Here is a 23,022-nt window from a genome sequence, read left to right as displayed (position 1 = left end):
ACTCCTTTAAGCAATACAAATAGATAGTTGGGCAAACAGGGACCCCTGGATATTGGTGAAAATTTGTAGTTTGATAGAGGTGGTTTTTGGTGACTAGCTTCGTTTCTGATCCGCAGAGGAACACATATTTCACGTTGCGGTTTTAGATACGGAGATCGTTTGAAGATTGCTGCTAATCTCCACAGAGGTTTGAGGATGGTGAAGGCATGTCCTGCTCTACCATGCAAGGTGAAGATAACGACCATTTCATGCTTTTGTTTTCATATGTTCCACCAGCATGTCCATCTTTGTGAAAGAGTATACGTCCTTTAACTTCGGCTTTCAAAGAGTGATTGGTATTTGCTGCCTGTTATTGAGTCCCATGACTTCCGTCAATGTTGACCTTTGCTGCCTACTTGTCCATGGTGTCTGTCTTGAGCTACATGTACATGTATTCACATTTCTGCAATATCTAGATCGTCAACAAAGTCAAAGTCTTGCTGAAGAACCATTGTACTGCGGGCGTTGCCATTGCTTGTGGTTTTTCGCATGATCCAATTAACCATATTAAAAGATGAACGGTGACATAAATCAGCCTTGTCTGACCCCTTTTTGCACTTTAAATTGCTTCCGATAGCTTTCCGTTGTGGATGATATGGCACAAAGCGTCATCATACATTTACTTTATGAGATTTATGAAGATGGGTGGAATTCCATAGTGCTGGGGTAGGCTTCAGGTTACTTCTCAGTGCAAAACCAGAAAATAGTCCACAAGTAAGGTTGGGAAATTTTGATAGTGATGATATTTTCAATACATAGTGTAAAGTGGGTCAATCATGAGACCTAAATATTGGTCAAACTCATTCTCTTTATAGTAACATACGCAGACTGTATTTCAGCTAATCCTTAAAGGGAAAGACAACCCAAAAGATCTTTACGTGATAAATGATAGGATTAATCATATGATAAAGATTTGTCATACAATTATGTTGATATACGACCTAGATAAGCTTCAGTACCAATTTGAAAACGTTTCAAATTGAATTTCTATAGAGGCTGCCATGATGTGTAACTCTTTTATATTCAAGACCACAAAAATCAATAATTTTGACGCCACACCGTTTGTTCCGGTTTTGATGAGATCCTAAGATCATCAAAGATGTGCAAGTGGTAGATCTTACGAATAAATAGGTTGGTACCTTCCTGGCAAGCATTTAATTACACTAATGCGAAGAGGAGTTGTGAAAAAACATTTTTTTTGAAATTCCCGAAATAAACCAATTGGTTCCATCTGTAGGTATCATGGACTTGATCACCATTTTTTCTCTGATGACTCTCAGCTTTGTCTGTCTTTTAAGCCTACGGGCATAGCTACACAGGCAGAGACATTACATCGTATTTGGGCGTTGTCTATACGACATCGTGGTTTGGATGCATGGGAATATGTTGAACCTCGACACGGATAAGACCGAGGTCATTGTATTTGCATCTGGTCGTAATGCAAATCTCATCAGAAACATTTCAGTGACAGTAGGTGACTCACAAATTAATCATTCAACCTGCGTTCGAAATCTTGATGTCATATTTGACTTCAAGATGGATATGGAGAAACAAAATAACTCTGTCTGCAGATCTTATTATGCACAGTTGCGGCAAATAGGCCACATCAGAAAATATTTAACAACAGAAGCAACTAAATCTCTTGTGAACTCCCGAGTTACATCAAGGTTAGATTACTGTAACGCTCTCCTGGTTGGTGATCCAAAGACAGTCCTGAGCAAGCTCCAACATATTCAGAACACTGCCGCACGTTTAATATCCAGGGCCTCTCGTTACAGTCATTTCACTCCAATACTAAGATAACTACACTTGTCACCTGTGCAGTATAGAACACAATATAAGATACTAGCTTATACTTACAAGACCTTACATGACGAGTGCCCAATCTATATCAAACGATTACTAGAGGTATATAAGCCTATCCGAAATCTTAGGTCTATAAAACTATCGGTCACTCTACCGATTGGGTTCCAAAAAGTCGAACCGTTAATTACGGGGATCGGTGTTTCGTAACAATAGCTCCAAAACTGTGGAATGCCCTTCCAGAACATGTGAGGGATTGTAGAACACTGTGTTCAAGAAGTCACTACAAACACATTTTTCCATCATGTTTACCAGGACTAGTTTCTATGATTTCAGTCATTCGTGTTTGCTGTTTCAGTGCATTAAGATTATCTTGTCTGTTTTGACTGTGTGTTTGAGTTTTCGAGTATCATTTTGTGATGTTTTATAAAAAAAAAAATTCTATGTTTTAATGTATTATAACTGAGACATTATATGTTGTGTGTGCGTGTGTGTATTTCATTACTGTTATTTTAATACGCCCCGAAACTGATGTTTATTCCTATCTAGCATATGTATGGTATCTTGTGTTTTCATGTTTTATATGTACAATCAGGATAGGTACAGCTACGGACTGTTTATATGTGATAACGCCTTTTATAGCATTACTTTTTAATGTTTTATTTATTTTCTATGTATTATGTGTACAACATTCTGTAGTAAGGTATATATGCATTGTAAAGCACCTTTGAGGGTACATAGTGTATGGAAAGGCTGCTAAATAAATATGGTATTGTTATTGTTATTATTATTTAATTTCATAACTCCAATAAAGAATACATAATTACGAGTTGGGCAGACACAGACCCCATAATATTTTTCCTTCAAATGGTACACAATGTATATTACGCGGGTAGGTTAAGGATTCCCTTATAGAATATCACAGTTCACTTTATGCCTTTACTTCTCCGAACTACCAATATATGACGTCATAATGGAAAATGATGTCAAGTCACTGCAAACTTGAGCTGTTATGACGGTGAGAGTGTCAAAAACTTTAGATAATATTTCAAACTGCCTAGAAGATGTCAGAGCGCTATTGCAAAATTCACGTGTTTGAATTGTATTTTAATATAGGATTAAACATTCTGCGAAGCACTTTTATGTTAAGTTTGTGAGTAAAATGTCCGGAGTTTACACATCGATAAATTCTTCAAAAAGAATGTTTGATTCTTATAATTCCAATCCATTCAATTTATTAAAAATTGCAAAAATTTTAATAGTTTCCCCGCACTATGTTATTTGTTTTCAGGCGTGTACGAATGCATCGAGTTTTCGGATTTATTGACATATAAACTCTTGTTCAGCTTTATTTTTCTCCAATCAAAACAATTGTAATAAATAACATTGGAATTATTATCTTATAAGTTCGAATATTCTAAAATAGTGTGTTTAATTACCCTTGGTTGAAGTTCAGCGTGTTTAAACTGCTTTCGAAAAATATACTTTTGAAATGTACTCTTTTTATACCAGTGGTAAGAGGTAGAATTGATGATGTGTTTATAAAAGAGTCTAGCGCAGGCAATTTATGAGGATTCATTTGAGATCTTTTACGGAAATCGTAAGAGGAGTTTGTTCTCTACCCGAATTTTGCTTGGAAAAATATAAGATGGCTTTGTTTGAATACAGATTATCCTCAAATGTGTAGGTAAGTGTGTCGGTACGTTGAACTGTTCATGAAATACGTGTATTTTGTACGCAATTAATACTACCATTTTCCCCAAGCACATTTCGGGTACACAAGGATACGGTGAGTTTATTTATCAAACAAAAAATTTGAAATAGTGAAACCAGCTGCGCTGAAGCGATTTATGTGAAACACTTCAAACAATTATTTAAATGACCGTCACGTGACCAACGAAGTCATGTGATATCATACCAGATATGCTAATATATTGCGGAGAAAACCTTCTATATACATTGTCTGTACTTAAGTATATAAATTACAGGTGAAAGCCAAAAACCGACCTCGTAATCCAATGTATGTTTGGAACGCATTTCAAACTCTGGGAAGCCTTAACATAGCTGCGGATATGCCAGTTGTTGGATGGGGTGCCCAGGAGGAGTAATCATTCACTGATAACAGGTCACACCCTGCCATGAGCCCTATATTTTGGTCAGATAAACAGAGTTATCCGTAGTGTAAATGAGTGTGTAAAGAACGTCATTAAACGTCAGACAGTATTTGGCCGAATAACAGGTTTTATTTGCCGATTAGATCATTTAACGACCGAAGAATTACCAAAATGTTGATTTTAAACCAATCCCATTCGTTTTCACTTATTTGTGAATAAAATATTGTTTTAAAAAAATAATATACCACCCATATGTCATTCTTTATGCAAAAATCTTAAGGATTGGTTCCATGCGCTTGTGGACTCTTTTGCATGATTTTATTCGAGACAATCACTTATAACAGCCTATATTGTATATTTGATATACAAATACTGTATCAATCACATATTAATTGATGCCTTTAAAATAGTACAGCCATTAAGCGATAAATACCTTAATTTCACATGATACCTGGGGCTGATTAGCTATATAAATCGTTCAAAATATCTTGATACATTCGGCTGAGAGATTTAAGCACCAGACAGAAAAAAACCCATATGTATCATCAAATATTTGAATTTACGACTGTTCGATATAATAATAGTAATAATAATAATAATGTCTTTTATTTAAACAGGATTTCACAATTAGTTTAAAACTAGTTTACATTGTGGTCCTGAAAACATATATACAGACAGCAGTATTATACAGATACAATATAAAATAGTATATGAATGTAAGTTGTATACATACATGTATGCTATTTACATATTTAAAACTGAAAATAAAACAAAATAAATAAATAAACAAATAAAAATAATCAAAAACAAATCTATATGGTTTTAATTTCCCGAATGAAAAAAAAATTCTAAGATAAGCGGATTTAAAAGTTTCCAAAGTTGGGTAATATTTTAAAAATTCTGGCATATTATTCCATAACTGCGAACCGTAAATTGTAAAAGACCTTCTTAAATATTGTGTTTTTCCTCTCTGGATATATAATGAATTACTTTGACTTAATCTGGTATGTCTACTGCTAATTTCATGAATATACTGAAAAACGTCTAATGTTAGATTATGTAAAACTTTGAAGACAAGAATGATAGTTCTATATACAAAATAGTCTGACAGAGGCATCCATCCAAGTTGCTGCATCATTTATGTTGTAAGTGTATAAACATTTCTATTTAAAATCACTCTAGCAGCTCGCTTTTGAAGTTTGCATAATTTGTAAAGACCGTCCTTGTTTTTCATATTGCCCCAAACAGTACAACAGTAGTTAAAATGAGGAAAAACAATTGTCTTAAAAATTATCAATAATAATTCAGTTGACAAGAATGAACGTAATTTAGATAACACACCTATTTTGCTTGTAAGTTTTTGGTTAAAGTTTCAACATGTTCAGACCACGTGAGACATCTGTCAATATAAACACCAAGTAGTTTTGCACATGATACATTTTCGATGGCGATATTGTCCACTTTTATCGAAAGTTGTCTACAATTTCTTAATCCTTTTTCTGTACCAATTATCATGCACAGCGTTTTCTTGAAATTGATTGTAAGTTTGTTTTTATCCATCCATTCCAAAGTATTCTTAAGATCCATATGTAATTTGTTTTCTATAACATCTATATTTTTATCCGAGACATCTTGGGTTGTATCGTCCGCATAGATATGGGCTGCAGAGTATTGTAAGAAATCTGGATAGTCATTTACATATAGAATAAAAAACAAAGGACCAATTATTGATCCTTGAGGTACTCATATGTCGATTTGATATATCCCTGTGAGCTCAAAATAAAGGACACCACAGAGTTGTCCACTTCTGCTTCATACTTAGATATTTTATTGAAAGTAGACATTAAGGGCAAACTGACAACTCAAATGTATGACAAACGGGATGATTTCAGCTTCTCCATCGTCAACTTCCCATATTTATGTAGCAATATTCCATTATCATCTGCATATGGTGTTTATATATCTCAACTGATTCGATATGCAAGAGCTTGTTCTCCGTATAGTCAGTTTTTAAATCGAGGTAAGCTACTGACAAACAAGTTGATGGTACAGGGGTTTCAGCAGTCTCGATTGAAGTCAGCATTTCGCAAATTATATGGTCGTTATTACGATCTAGTTCGTCAATACAACCTATCATTGGGTCAAATGCTGTCTGACGTGTTTCATACCGATTGTTAAGCCGTTCTTGGCACACTGATTTTGACTGCGGATAACTCCGTTTACCTGATCAGGATATAGGGCTCACGGCGGGTGTGACCGGTCAACAGGGGATGCTGACTCCTCTGAGGCACCTGATCCCACCTCTGGTGTGTTTCGGGTTCCGTGTTTGCCCAACTATCTATTTTGATTTGTTTATAGGGGTTATGAGATTGATCACTGTTCGTTATCTTCACCTTGCATTGTAATATTATTTGTCAGACTGAATTTCATTCAATCTAACACATTGTGATCTATTTGTCAAATAAGATTTAAACCTATTGTATGAATTTTCACATATTCCAAAAGACAGTAGTTTATGAAGTAATACGTCATGATTTATCGTGTCAAAAACTTTACTTTGATTTACAAATAAGACACCTGTCTTGATAAGATCGCGATGTATTAGGTATTCGTTAAAATAATTGTGAACATGCATTTCAATAATTTTGCTGAGGGGAGGCAGAACAGACACTGGACGGTAGTTATTGATCAAAAACGTTTCACCAGTTCTATACAGTAGGGTAACCCGTGCATTTTTCCACTCATCAATAAACACATTCGACTTAACTAAACAATTCATGACATGTGTTAAAATATGTCCTATTACATGAATGCTAATTTTTAGAAGTTTAACATAGACATCGTCTAAATCAGTAGATTTTGAGTTAGACATAGACAAAACCTCAGAAATAAGAAAATGCTCGCTATTGAGAAGTATTGAAAATGAACCTTTCGGCATCTGTTGATTAACACTAGGTAAAATATTGTCAAATTTAGCTGCATATTTGTGCCCGATATTAGTGAAAAAGTCATTAAATTTATTTGCAATTTCGTGAGGGCACGTGATTGTCTCTCCATCGACTTCTAAGTGTTATGTTGAGGACTGAGTTCGCTTCGAGGGTAGAAATTCCTTTATACGGTCCCACATAGTTTTAGGTTTGGCGTGTGTTTGATCGATAGCCTCGTTCGCAAAGTCGCGTTTCGTAATGTTGATTTGTACTCCGACCCTGTTACGCGTCGCTTCGTACGCTTTCCAATTTGCGTCTGTTTTGGATTTAAGGGCTTTCCTATGTAAAGCACAAGTCACGTTGTCGTATTTCAGATAAAATGCTGTCGTTTATCCACTTCTCTGAGTCTGCTTTAATGCGCCTTTCTCTCATAGGAAAGTGTTTGTCGATGACTTGGAAGTAGTGATATTTGAATAAAGTCCACATATCATTAACTTTTTCAAGATTATGTAATGCGTATTGTACCACAGTGGGATAATGTTTTGCACGATTTCGTGGATGATGATACTTTTGAATAGCTCTATATGCATTACCTTACCAACGGTATAAACATGAACCTTCAGCTCTACATAGTTTTAAACTTATAGTCATTTCAATAGAGCCAGTCGTTGACCACGGTTGTAAAAAAGTTTGGGAAACGGGTTGAGAATATTGAAGAAATTAGAGCTTATATAAAAGTTTGCACAAAACTCGGTCATTCGGTAATGCAGATTTTTATTGAATTTGATGGAAGTTTATGGGTCTGATAAGGTATCTTTTGAGAAGAGTTCGTAGGTGGAGAAATAAATTTCTGACTAGCACAGAGTCCGTCAAAGATGCAGCGAAATCTGACCGACCTGTGACTGCAACAGGCAAGGTAATTGCCTCAAAAGTCAGGGAAATAATTGAAAGTGATGGCAGATACACCATTCATTGACATATCGCTATCGCGGGTGCATTTCATTTTAAAAGGTATTTTGAAAGTACGAAAGATTTCTGCCAGATGGATACCGCATGTATTGTCAGATGACCAAAAACGGGTACGAGTACAAACCGCTAAGAAATTGCTCAAATTATTTCCCAAATTTAATTAAAGACAATTTGCAAACATTGTTACTGGTAATGAAACATGGGTTCACAATTTCGAACCAGTAAGAAAAATGGGTCAAAGACTCAATTGGCCGGGTTGCAATATTTAGAGTAAATCATTTGGGTAGGGATTTATTTGGTGGTAGTTATCTGGAGGACTGTTATGATTTGTTATGGCCTTAGTGTTGAAGGAGGCAGAATTGTAAAGTAAATTATCAAAACGATTAAAACATAGAATAAATTTAACCACAAAAGATAATCTCACTTACCTTTTTCAAGTTGAACTCTATTTTTAGTAACAACTTTTTGCTATAGCGCCCATATTCGACAAAGGTCAGACTTCAAAAAACCTAGTGCATAACTTCAATATATATACTTACTTTCTGCAAAGTTTCAAGGTTGTACATAAAAAAAACTGTAGGAGGAGTTGATTTCACAAAATTTCCCCAACCGCCCGCCCGCCCGCATTTTACCATACTTAATATAGACTTAACTCTATGATTATGGATGTTGCCTACCACAGGCTCTATAAACCAGCAAGGAACATGGATGATATTCCTTCCAAATCATGCCGTCAGTTCCTTAAGCTCAAATTTACAAACAAAGGAATAGATGCCATCAACATAAGCAACATTCTTCGTCATAAAAGGGTTCAGTCATGTATTCCAACTTATTTCAAGTTCAAGTCTACACCCTGTATTTCCTACAGCTATACTTCTACTATTGCATCCAAACTTTTTAATTATAAACAAACTTTGCAGTGCATAGATATAGACCATCTTATACGTAATCCACCAACATGTTCTTGTTCTTCATCTTCTTTCAACTAAAGTCCAGCTGGACATGCCATTACTGGTGATGTTGATATAGTTGAAAATGAGGACCTCAAATCACTTATTCTTAAATGTCCTAAATACAGAGAACCTCGGTCTTTTAATTGGCGACAGAACTTCATCTCTATTATGAGTTATGTCGAAGATTATGCCAGACGATGGGCTAAATATGAAAAAGAAGAACTTGATACATTGTCAGAATGAGTTAAAAGCATAAGAGGGATATTAAAATCCCGCATTAGACACATGAAAACAAAAGTACGTACCATCTATCCTTCTGTGTTTAGTAAACCAGAAGTGATAAAAGAATTAGATAGGTTACATGAGGAATATATTTTGGTTCCAGCTGACAAAGCTAGTAACAACATTGTCTTTGTTTGTAAGGCTCATTATTACAACTGTATTTTAAACGAACTTGGCATTAATTCCACTTTTGGTAATCATACTTATACTCCAACTGCCCTTTCAAAAGACGAAATTCTTCAAAACCATGCTTCAGTTTTAGACACATTTAATATTCCAGTCAATGGGCCGAATGAATATGAGTTACCGTACCTATACTGGATTCCTAAACTACATAAAAACCCTTACAAACAAAGATACATTGCTGGATCCAGTAAGTGTTCTACCAAGCCCCTATCTTTGCTCCTCACGAAAATTTTAACAGCTGTGAAGGAGAAACTTCAAACTTACTGTGCGACTACATATGCCAGAAGTGGTGTTAATCAAATGTGGATTCTAAAAAATTCTAAAGAACTTTTAGTAAACTTGAAATCACAGAATTTTCCCCAAATCAATAGCATTAAAACCTATGACTTTTCAACACTATACACGACCATTCCTCACGATAAATTAAAGACTAGACTTTTTGACATCATAGACAGTTGCTTCTTCAACAAAAACGGAAAACGGAAATATTCATATCTATTGATCGGTCATTCAAAAACTTACTTTGTTAAACACCACTCTGATTCCACGCACAAGTACTCTGAAGTTGAAATAAAAACTATGCTAGAGTTCCTCATTGACAATATCTTCGTGGTCTTTGGTGATCAGGTCTTCCAACAGTCTGTTAGAATTCCCATGGGCACGAATTGTGCTCCTTTGTTAGCTGACCTGTTTTTATATTCATATGAAGCAGAATTTATCGATGACGTTTTGTCTATTAACAATGATAGCTTTCATTCATATGTCGATTTCATATATCCCTGTGAGCTCAAAATAAAGGACACCACAGAGTCGTCCACTTCTGCTTCATACTTAGATATTTTATTGAAAGTAGACATTAACGGCAAACTAACAACTCAACTGCATGACAAACGGGATGATTTCAGCTTCTCCATCGTCAACTTCCCACATTTATGTAGCAATATTCCATTATCACCTGAATATGGTGTTTATATATCTCAACTGATTCGATATGCAAGAGCTTGTTCTGCGTATAGTCAGTTTTTAAATCGAGGTAAGCTACTGACAAACAAGTTGATGGTACAGGGATTTCAACAGTCTCGATTGAAGTCAGCATTTCGCAAATTATATGGTCGTTATTACGATCTAGTTCGTCAATACAACCTATCATTGGGTCAAATGCTGTCTGACGTGTTTCATACCGATTGTTAAGCCGTTCTTGGCACACTGATTTTGACTGCGGATAACTCCGTTTACCTGATCAGGATATAGGGCTCACGGCGGGTGTGACCGGTCAACAGGGGATGCTGACTCCTCTGAGGCACCTGATCCCACCTCTGGTGTGTTTCGGGTTCCGTGTTTGCCCAACTATCTATTTTGATTTGTTTATAGGGGTTATGAGATTGATCACTGTTCGTTATCTTCACCTTGCATTGTAATATTATTTGTCAGACTGAATTTCATTCAATCTAACACATTGTGATCTATTTGTCAAATAAGATTTAAACCTATTGTATGAATTTTCACATATTCCAAAAGACAGTAGTTTATGAAGTAATACGTCATGATTTATCGTGTCAAAAACTTTACTTTGATTTACAAATAAGACACCTGTCTTGATAAGATCGCGATGTATTAGGTATTCGTTAAAATAATTGTGAACATGCATTTCAATAATTTTGCTGAGGGGAGGCAGAACAGACACTGGACGGTAGTTATTGATCAAAAACGTTTCACCAGTTCTATACAGTAGGGTAACCCGTGCATTTTTCCACTCATCAATAAACACATTCGACTTAACTAAACAATTCATGACATGTGTTAAAATATGTCCTATTACATGAATGCTAATTTTTAGAAGTTTAACATAGACATCGTCTAAATCAGTAGATTTTGAGTTAGACATAGACAAAACCTCAGAAATAAGAAAATGCTCGCTATTGAGAAGTATTGAAAATGAACCTTTCGGCATCTGTTGATTAACACTAGGTAAAATATTGTCAAATTTAGCTGCATATTTGTGCCCGATATTAGTGAAAAAGTCATTAAATTTATTTGCAATTTCGTGAGGGCACGTGATTGTCTCTCCATCGACTTCTAAGTGTTATGTTGAGGACTGAGTTCGCTTCGAGGGTAGAAATTCCTTTATACGGTCCCACATAGTTTTAGGTTTGGCGTGTGTTTGATCGATAGCCTCGTTCGCAAAGTCGCGTTTCGTAATGTTGATTTGTACTCCGACCCTGTTACGCGTCGCTTCGTACGCTTTCCAATTTGCGTCTGTTTTGGATTTAAGGGCTTTCCTATGTAAAGCACAAGTCACGTTGTCGTATTTCAGATAAAATGCTGTCGTTTATCCACTTCTCTGAGTCTGCTTTAATGCGCCTTTCTCTCATAGGAAAGTGTTTGTCGATGACTTGGAAGTAGTGATATTTGAATAAAGTCCACATATCATTAACTTTTTCAAGATTATGTAATGCGTATTGTACCACAGTGGGATAATGTTTTGCACGATTTCGTGGATGATGATACTTTTGAATAGCTCTATATGCATTACCTTACCAACGGTATAAACATGAACCTTCAGCTCTACATAGTTTTAAACTTATAGTCATTTCAATAGAGCCAGTCGTTGACCACGGTTGTAAAAAAGTTTGGGAAACGGGTTGAGAATATTGAAGAAATTAGAGCTTATATAAAAGTTTGCACAAAACTCGGTCATTCGGTAATGCAGATTTTTATTGAATTTGATGGAAGTTTATGGGTCTGATAAGGTATCTTTTGAGAAGAGTTCGTAGGTGGAGAAATAAATTTCTGACTAGCACAGAGTCCGTCAAAGATGCAGCGAAATCTGACCGACCTGTGACTGCAACAGGCAAGGTAATTGCCTCAAAAGTCAGGGAAATAATTGAAAGTGATGGCAGATACACCATTCATTGACATATCGCTATCGCGGGTGCATTTCATTTTAAAAGGTATTTTGAAAGTACGAAAGATTTCTGCCAGATGGATACCGCATGTATTGTCAGATGACCAAAAACGGGTACGAGTACAAACCGCTAAGAAATTGCTCAAATTATTTCCCAAATTTAATTAAAGACAATTTGCAAACATTGTTACTGGTAATGAAACATGGGTTCACAATTTCGAACCAGTAAGAAAAATGGGTCAAAGACTCAATTGGCCGGGTTGCAATATTTAGAGTAAATCATTTGGGTAGGGATTTATTTGGTGGTAGTTATCTGGAGGACTGTTATGATTTGTTATGGCCTTAGTGTTGAAGGAGGCAGAATTGTAAAGTAAATTATCAAAACGATTAAAACATAGAATAAATTTAACCACAAAAGATAATCTCACTTACCTTTTTCAAGTTGAACTCTATTTTTAGTAACAACTTTTTGCTATAGCGCCCATATTCGACAAAGGTCAGACTTCAAAAAACCTAGTGCATAACTTCAATATATATACTTACTTTCTGCAAAGTTTCAAGGTTGTACATAAAAAAAACTGTAGGAGGAGTTGATTTCACAAAATTTCCCCAACCGCCCGCCCGCCCGCATTTTACCATACTTAATATAGACTTAACTCTATGATTATGGATGTTGCCTACCACAGGCTCTATAAACCAGCAAGGAACATGGATGATATTCCTTCCAAATCATGCCGTCAGTTCCTTAAGCTCAAATTTACAAACAAAGGAATAGATGCCATCAACATAAGCAACATTCTTCGTCATAAAAGGGTTCAGTCATGTATTCCAACTTATTTCAAGTTCAAGTCTACACCCTGTATTTCCTACAGCTATACTTCTACTATTGCATCCAAACTTTTTAATTATAAACAAACTTTGCAGTGCATAGATATAGACCATCTTATACGTAATCCACCAACATGTTCTTGTTCTTCATCTTCTTTCAACTAAAGTCCAGCTGGACATGCCATTACTGGTGATGTTGATATAGTTGAAAATGAGGACCTCAAATCACTTATTCTTAAATGTCCTAAATACAGAGAACCTCGGTCTTTTAATTGGCGACAGAACTTCATCTCTATTATGAGTTATGTCGAAGATTATGCCAGACGATGGGCTAAATATGAAAAAGAAGAACTTGATACATTGTCAGAATGAGTTAAAAGCATAAGAGGGATATTAAAATCCCGCATTAGACACATGAAAACAAAAGTACGTACCATCTATCCTTCTGTGTTTAGTAAACCAGAAGTGATAAAAGAATTAGATAGGTTACATGAGGAATATATTTTGGTTCCAGCTGACAAAGCTAGTAACAACATTGTCTTTGTTTGTAAGGCTCATTATTACAACTGTATTTTAAACGAACTTGGCATTAATTCCACTTTTGGTAATCATACTTATACTCCAACTGCCCTTTCAAAAGACGAAATTCTTCAAAACCATGCTTCAGTTTTAGACACATTTAATATTCCAGTCAATGGGCCGAATGAATATGAGTTACCGTACCTATACTGGATTCCTAAACTACATAAAAACCCTTACAAACAAAGATACATTGCTGGATCCAGTAAGTGTTCTACCAAGCCCCTATCTTTGCTCCTCACGAAAATTTTAACAGCTGTGAAGGAGAAACTTCAAACTTACTGTGCGACTACATATGCCAGAAGTGGTGTTAATCAAATGTGGATTCTAAAAAATTCTAAAGAACTTTTAGTAAACTTGAAATCACAGAATTTTCCCCAAATCAATAGCATTAAAACCTATGACTTTTCAACACTATACACGACCATTCCTCACGATAAATTAAAGACTAGACTTTTTGACATCATAGACAGTTGCTTCTTCAACAAAAACGGAAAACGGAAATATTCATATCTATTGATCGGTCATTCAAAAACTTACTTTGTTAAACACCACTCTGATTCCACGCACAAGTACTCTGAAGTTGAAATAAAAACTATGCTAGAGTTCCTCATTGACAATATCTTCGTGGTCTTTGGTGATCAGGTCTTCCAACAGTCTGTTAGAATTCCCATGGGCACGAATTGTGCTCCTTTGTTAGCTGACCTGTTTTTATATTCATATGAAGCAGAATTTATCGATGACGTTTTGTCTATTAACAATGATAGCTTTCATTCATATGTCGATTTCATATATCCCTGTGAGCTCAAAATAAAGGACACCACAGAGTCGTCCACTTCTGCTTCATACTTAGATATTTTATTGAAAGTAGACATTAACGGCAAACTAACAACTCAACTGCATGACAAACGGGATGATTTCAGCTTCTCCATCGTCAACTTCCCACATTTATGTAGCAATATTCCATTATCACCTGAATATGGTGTTTATATATCTCAACTGATTCGATATGCAAGAGCTTGTTCTGCGTATAGTCAGTTTTTAAATCGAGGTAAGCTACTGACAAACAAGTTGATGGTACAGGGATTTCAACAGTCTCGATTGAAGTCAGCATTTCGCAAATTATATGGTCGTTATTACGATCTAGTTCGTCAATACAACCTATCATTGGGTCAAATGCTGTCTGACGTGTTTCATACCGATTGTTAAGCCGTTCTTGGCACACTGATTTTGACTGCGGATAACTCCGTTTACCTGATCAGGATATAGGGCTCACGGCGGGTGTGACCGGTCAACAGGGGATGCTGACTCCTCTGAGGCACCTGATCCCACCTCTGGTGTGTTTCGGGTTCCGTGTTTGCCCAACTATCTATTTTGATTTGTTTATAGGGGTTATGAGATTGATCACTGTTCGTTATCTTCACCTTGCATTGTAATATTATTTGTCAGACTGAATTTCATTCAATCTAACACATTGTGATCTATTTGTCAAATAAGATTTAAACCTATTGTATGAATTTTCACATATTCCAAAAGACAGTAGTTTATGAAGTAATACGTCATGATTTATCGTGTCAAAAACTTTACTTTGATTTACAAATAAGACACCTGTCTTGATAAGATCGCGATGTATTAGGTATTCGTTAAAATAATTGTGAACATGCATTTCAATAATTTTGCTGAGGGGAGGCAGAACAGACACTGGACGGTAGTTATTGATCAAAAACGTTTCACCAGTTCTATACAGTAGGGTAACCCGTGCATTTTTCCACTCATCAATAAACACATTCGACTTAACTAAACAATTCATGACATGTGTTAAAATATGTCCTATTACATGAATGCTAATTTTTAGAAGTTTAACATAGACATCGTCTAAATCAGTAGATTTTGAGTTAGACATAGACAAAACCTCAGAAATAAGAAAATGCTCGCTATTGAGAAGTATTGAAAATGAACCTTTCGGCATCTGTTGATTAACACTAGGTAAAATATTGTCAAATTTAGCTGCATATTTGTGCCCGATATTAGTGAAAAAGTCATTAAATTTATTTGCAATTTCGTGAGGGCACGTGATTGTCTCTCCATCGACTTCTAAGTGTTATGTTGAGGACTGAGTTCGCTTCGAGGGTAGAAATTCCTTTATACGGTCCCACATAGTTTTAGGTTTGGCGTGTGTTTGATCGATAGCCTCGTTCGCAAAGTCGCGTTTCGTAATGTTGATTTGTACTCCGACCCTGTTACGCGTCGCTTCGTACGCTTTCCAATTTGCGTCTGTTTTGGATTTAAGGGCTTTCCTATGTAAAGCACAAGTCACGTTGTCGTATTTCAGATAAAATGCTGTCGTTTATCCACTTCTCTGAGTCTGCTTTAATGCGCCTTTCTCTCATAGGAAAGTGTTTGTCGATGACTTGGAAGTAGTGATATTTGAATAAAGTCCACATATCATTAACTTTTTCAAGATTATGTAATGCGTATTGTACCACAGTGGGATAATGTTTTGCACGATTTCGTGGATGATGATACTTTTGAATAGCTCTATATGCATTACCTTACCAACGGTATAAACATGAACCTTCAGCTCTACATAGTTTTAAACTTATAGTCATTTCAATAGAGCCAGTCGTTGACCACGGTTGTAAAAAAGTTTGGGAAACGGGTTGAGAATATTGAAGAAATTAGAGCTTATATAAAAGTTTGCACAAAACTCGGTCATTCGGTAATGCAGATTTTTATTGAATTTGATGGAAGTTTATGGGTCTGATAAGGTATCTTTTGAGAAGAGTTCGTAGGTGGAGAAATAAATTTCTGACTAGCACAGAGTCCGTCAAAGATGCAGCGAAATCTGACCGACCTGTGACTGCAACAGGCAAGGTAATTGCCTCAAAAGTCAGGGAAATAATTGAAAGTGATGGCAGATACACCATTCATTGACATATCGCTATCGCGGGTGCATTTCATTTTAAAAGGTATTTTGAAAGTACGAAAGATTTCTGCCAGATGGATACCGCATGTATTGTCAGATGACCAAAAACGGGTACGAGTACAAACCGCTAAGAAATTGCTCAAATTATTTCCCAAATTTAATTAAAGACAATTTGCAAACATTGTTACTGGTAATGAAACATGGGTTCACAATTTCGAACCAGTAAGAAAAATGGGTCAAAGACTCAATTGGCCGGGTTGCAATATTTAGAGTAAATCATTTGGGTAGGGATTTATTTGGTGGTAGTTATCTGGAGGACTGTTATGATTTGTTATGGCCTTAGTGTTGAAGGAGGCAGAATTGTAAAGTAAATTATCAAAACGATTAAAACATAGAATAAATTTAACCACAAAAGATAATCTCACTTACCTTTTTCAAGTTGAACTCTATTTTTAGTAACAACTTTTTGCTATAGCGCCCATATTCGACAAAGGTCAGACTTCAAAAAACCTAGTGCATAACTTCAATATATATACTTACTTTCTGCAAAGTTTCAAGGTTGTACATAAAAAAAACTGTAGGAGGAGTTGATTTCACAAAATTTCCCCAACCGCCCGCCCGCCCGCATTTTACCATACTTAATATAGACTTAACTCTATGATTATGGATGTTGCCTACCACAGGCTCTATAAACCAGCAAGGAACATGGATGATATTCCTTCCAAATCATGCCGTCAGTTCCTTAAGCTCAAATTTACAAACAAAGGAATAGATGCCATCAACATAAGCAACATTCTTCGTCATAAAAGGGTTCAGTCATGTATTCCAACTTATTTCAAGTTCAAGTCTACACCCTGTATTTCCTACAGCTATACTTCTACTATTGCATCCAAACTTTTTAATTATAAACAAACTTTGCAGTGCATAGATATAGACCATCTTATACGTAATCCACCAACATGTTCTTGTTCTTCATCTTCTTTCAACTAAAGTCCAGCTGGACATGCCATTACTGGTGATGTTGATATAGTTGAAAATGAGGACCTCAAATCACTTATTCTTAAATGTCCTAAATACAGAGAACCTCGGTCTTTTAATTGGCGACAGAACTTCATCTCTATTATGAGTTATGTCGAAGATTATGCCAGACGATGGGCTAAATATGAAAAAGAAGAACTTGATACATTGTCAGAATGAGTTAAAAGCATAAGAGGGATATTAAAATCCCGCATTAGACACATGAAAACAAAAGTACGTACCATCTATCCTTCTGTGTTTAGTAAACCAGAAGTGATAAAAGAATTAGATAGGTTACATGAGGAATATATTTTGGTTCCAGCTGACAAAGCTAGTAACAACATTGTCTTTGTTTGTAAGGCTCATTATTACAACTGTATTTTAAACGAACTTGGCATTAATTCCACTTTTGGTAATCATACTTATACTCCAACTGCCCTTTCAAAAGACGAAATTCTTCAAAACCATGCTTCAGTTTTAGACACATTTAATATTCCAGTCAATGGGCCGAATGAATATGAGTTACCGTACCTATACTGGATTCCTAAACTACATAAAAACCCTTACAAACAAAGATACATTGCTGGATCCAGTAAGTGTTCTACCAAGCCCCTATCTTTGCTCCTCACGAAAATTTTAACAGCTGTGAAGGAGAAACTTCAAACTTACTGTGCGACTACATATGCCAGAAGTGGTGTTAATCAAATGTGGATTCTAAAAAATTCTAAAGAACTTTTAGTAAACTTGAAATCACAGAATTTTCCCCAAATCAATAGCATTAAAACCTATGACTTTTCAACACTATACACGACCATTCCTCACGATAAATTAAAGACTAGACTTTTTGACATCATAGACAGTTGCTTCTTCAACAAAAACGGAAAACGGAAATATTCATATCTATTGATCGGTCATTCAAAAACTTACTTTGTTAAACACCACTCTGATTCCACGCACAAGTACTCTGAAGTTGAAATAAAAACTATGCTAGAGTTCCTCATTGACAATATCTTCGTGGTCTTTGGTGATCAGGTCTTCCAACAGTCTGTTAGAATTCCCATGGGCACGAATTGTGCTCCTTTGTTAGCTGACCTGTTTTTATATTCATATGAAGCAGAATTTATCGATGACGTTTTGTCTATTAACAATGATAGCTTTCATTCATATGTCGATTTCATATATCCCTGTGAGCTCAAAATAAAGGACACCACAGAGTCGTCCACTTCTGCTTCATACTTAGATATTTTATTGAAAGTAGACATTAACGGCAAACTAACAACTCAACTGCATGACAAACGGGATGATTTCAGCTTCTCCATCGTCAACTTCCCACATTTATGTAGCAATATTCCATTATCACCTGAATATGGTGTTTATATATCTCAACTGATTCGATATGCAAGAGCTTGTTCTGCGTATAGTCAGTTTTTAAATCGAGGTAAGCTACTGACAAACAAGTTGATGGTACAGGGATTTCAACAGTCTCGATTGAAGTCAGCATTTCGCAAATTCTATGGTCGTTATTACGATCTAGTTCGTCAATACAACCTCGCATTGGGTCAAATGCTGTCTGACGTGTTTCATACCGATTGTTAAGCCGTTCTTGGCACACTGATTTTGACTACGGATAACTCCGTTTACCTGATCAGGATATGGGGCTCACGGCGAGTGTGACCGGTCAACAGGGGATGCTTACTCCTCCTAGGCACCTGATCCCACCTCTGGTGTGTCCAGGGGTCCGTGTTTGCCCAACTATCTATTTTGTATTGCTTGTGGGAGTTATGAGATTGATCACTGTTCGTTATCTTCACCTTGCACTATAGACCGGATTTGCACTTCGTGCAACCCGGCCAAAAATTGGAAACAAAATATGGCTAACTAAACGCAGTAGAAGGCATGTAGTTGCCAAAATGAACATAAGCACAAAGAAGGTTCTTTATTGCATATTCTTCTTATGTGATGGTATAGCCATACAAATTCCGGTGAAGAAGGACAAAAGTCTTACAGATCGGTATTACCAAAATGTTATACTAAAAAAGCTCAAGAAATATTATAAACGATGCCTTGTGTCAGGATTTAGGCATGCTCGTCTACTTCATGATAATGCTCAATCACATACATCTGAGCATGTAAAGCAATTTTTGAAGTCGGAGAAGGTTACCGTATAGCCACACCCACCAAATTCTCCATATCTAGCCCCATGCGACTTTTTTCCTTTTTCCAAACCTTAAAACGTTCTTATCTGGTCATCCTTGCAAGTCCCGACAAGCCCTTGGCTCAACCATTAGTCAGGCCTCAAAGGTATAACTAAATCAGCGTACCGTGACGCATTTCAGAAATGTATTCAGAGATTGAAATTTTGTATTTCAAACTGCGGAGAATACTTTGAAGGGATGTAATGTTCAGTTCACAGTTTCAGTCGAATGCTTTTGAGATATCGTACAATACACATTACATATCGAACATCCCTCGTATATCGTTTCCATTCAACTATGTTGCGAGGGGACAAAGAGCATGATAATATCTTACCAGCTGTTCCAGAAGCATTTCCCAAAGTAATCCGGTAGTTATCACTTTCGGAGGCTACTGTCATGTTATCAAACTTTTCATACCACGACCCTCCGTTAGTACTTGAAATACCAATGTAAAACTGTGTTGGGTGTGCTGTAGACAAAAGGTGTAGTACCTCATTACCTGAAAAGAATAGTCCTCTTGTAACTGAAATCACATTTTATGAACTAAACCATCGCTAACATTCCCCGTGTAATGTTATGGACAAAATTATCCACCAGTGCGTTGAAAATGTATGTATAAACACGAATTTAGACGCCAGCAACATGGAAGGAAATTCCATTCTCAAAATAATAAAACTGTTTAGAAGTGCTCATTTGTAATGAGCGTAATAAGGGAGCAATGATGGTATCTTTACTTTTCCGTTTTGAGACGCCATTGAACGTCATCGTATGAACATTTGTCCCTAGTTTCTGGTATACAAGTGTTCTTAGTGTTGGGTGCTTTTAATTCATATACATATTCCTATAGTTCACATAATCTAGAATTTAAATGCATAACTGTACAATTACACATTATTGGACAGAATTGGGGAGTATCATAGTGTGGATTCTGCCCGGGTCACCAAACTTGATAGGGCGGAGTGGACAATGCATTTAACTCATTTTCCGGTTATGACAGGATGCAGTATTTCGTCGAATGGATACCTTCTATTTAATGTCATTTGTCATTTCTGAAAAAATGCTTTTAATCCTTGGGCAGGCGCAATAACTATTCTTACATTGCTCAGGTCAAAACGCTTTGGCGATCAGGACTGGGTTGCTCAAAACCTTGGTTAAATTTAACCACTGGTTAAGTTAACCACTGGTTAAATTTACTATCCACTGAGTAACTAACCGCTGGTCAAAATTATGTTGCTCAAAGTGAGTTTAGCCCTAAGGTATACTAACCAACGGTTAAGTACATTTAACCAGTGGTTAATATACCATAATTCAACAATGGTCGTCTGGATATGTAAACAATAATGGCTGCTGCAAATGTTAATGAAGCGGACAGAAAACTTTTCACCTAATGAGACACTATTCTTAGTTGTACAAGTTATATTCTGAAGTCAACCGAGGCTGTCAACTCGAAAAGGGAAAAAAAAGGGGGGGGGATAAACAGTTGAGAATATGAAAGAGATGTACAGGACGACTTGTTTGAAAGCAAAAGGAGAAGAAACGGTATGCAGAAAGCTCACTGAATATAGACTGGAGGGAGTCCACCTCCTTTGTTACTCGACCTGTCTCAGAGAACTTATTTAGACCCACCGGGAATCAGTGACTTTATTCATCGGGATTTCAGGAGGAGTTGAGGATGGAGGCCTCGATATTCAGGGTAGCCCTGCATTATTGTATTATTTAAACTCAAGTAAACCAAAACTCCACTTTTCCTAATACAAATACTGAGAATTGAAATACATTTTAGTCAGAGGAAATTTGCAATTTGAGTATTTCATTTGCAGACCGGCTTCTAAATTGTATTTCCTCTGGTACACCTAACACGAAGTTTTAACTTTTAATCCAACAATCTAAATTTTCAGTGAAGGCATCACATAAAGTAGGCATAATTAAAATAATCTGCACACGTACATGATAATGTTAGAATAGCTAAAACAAAGTCGATCTATTCTTAGGACTACCCACAATGTGAAGGTCACTGTAATCTAAGAATTAGCTCCTGTAGTAGTTGGGTCCTCATACAACTCATGCAATCTCGACAGTAAAAAAAGTAATTTACATAAATCTTAATAGATTGAATTCGATGGGGTTTTTTTTTTAACTTCAATCCCATTTAATCATTTCTACTTGGCATAACATATATGCAATACATATTCTTCACAGAAACTATTACCTCCACCACTTTTGACCCCATAGATAATTTCTCCACATAAACATGATAAATTAAAAAGACAATTGCACTGTACTCTACCTCTTTGATCATCATCTAAAGAAATAACTACATGCACATGTAGTTATCTCATCTAATATGTGTGTTATTTTATAACAGGTACCTGATGTTTTTTTTAGGAGGGGGTGTTTATTTTTTCTCAAAAGTAAAAAAAAATATCACTGTGGATTGTGACAGAATTGATGATTATTACATTCTTTCACGTATTATTTCTTTAAGGTTTACTTAAATTAGACAACGACTTTAAATTCTCAAGTTCTCAACTCCACCTGTCCACATTGTGTTTCTTACACCTATAATTAAATGGTCACAAGTGTATAACCTGTTTTTAATTATGCTAAGACTACTTGTCTGCTTTCAGTTAATTTAAACGCATAAATGCAAGGTGAAGATAACGAACAGTGATCAATCTCATAACTCCCACAAGCAATACAAAATAAATAGTTGGGCAAACACGGACCCCTGGACACACCAGAGGTGGGATCAGGTGCCTAGGAGGAGTAAGCATCCCCTGTTGACCGGTCACACCCGCCGTGAGCCCCATATCCTGATCAGGTAAACGGAGTTATCCGTAGTCAAAATCAGTGTGCCAAGAACGGCTTAACAATCGGTATGAAACACGTCAGACAGCATTTGACCCAATGCGAGGTTGTATTGAAGGTGAAGAAAATAAATAAAATCCTAATTATCAATGTTTAATTTTCTTTGTAAAATATTAAAGATAAATAAATTGAACTGATAAAATAGAAAAATATATATGTACAACACAAAATATGTGTGTACATGATTTAACTTACGCAGTTGTGTTAAGTAGAGCCATAGAAATATGTCAGGAAAAAAGCATTAATAAACAGATCAATTTGTGACCAATTCTGTAAGCACAACCCTTTTATACAAAAACAATATGTATATATCATTAAGTGCATATTGACCTCTTATACATTTTTCACCAGACCGACAGTTCTACATCAACTCTGTATCACGTGATCAAATATCAAGATAAAAACGTATCGTGTATGTTTAAATCGTTGAA

General features: G+C 36.0%; 1 protein-coding gene across 1 annotated transcript in view; it reads right to left on the bottom strand.

Annotated features, from left to right (window-relative positions):
- Window positions 1–23,022, bottom strand: part of LOC125662584 (techylectin-5B-like) — a 71,452-nt gene that overhangs the window by 10,211 nt on the left and 38,219 nt on the right. Inside the window, exon 12 of the mRNA XM_056145964.1 lies at window positions 20,058–20,222. Within this exon, the coding sequence (XP_056001939.1) occupies window positions 20,058–20,222 (165 nt within the window). The remainder of the gene's footprint in view (window positions 1–20,057; window positions 20,223–23,022) is intronic.

This window comes from Ostrea edulis, chromosome 8 (genome assembly GCF_947568905.1).
Source record: "Ostrea edulis chromosome 8, xbOstEdul1.1, whole genome shotgun sequence".
In the NCBI taxonomy this organism is placed as follows: domain Eukaryota; kingdom Metazoa; phylum Mollusca; class Bivalvia; order Ostreida; family Ostreidae; genus Ostrea; species Ostrea edulis.
Note: the sequence above shows the minus strand (reverse complement) of the source record. Positions and strands in the feature narration are given on the sequence as shown.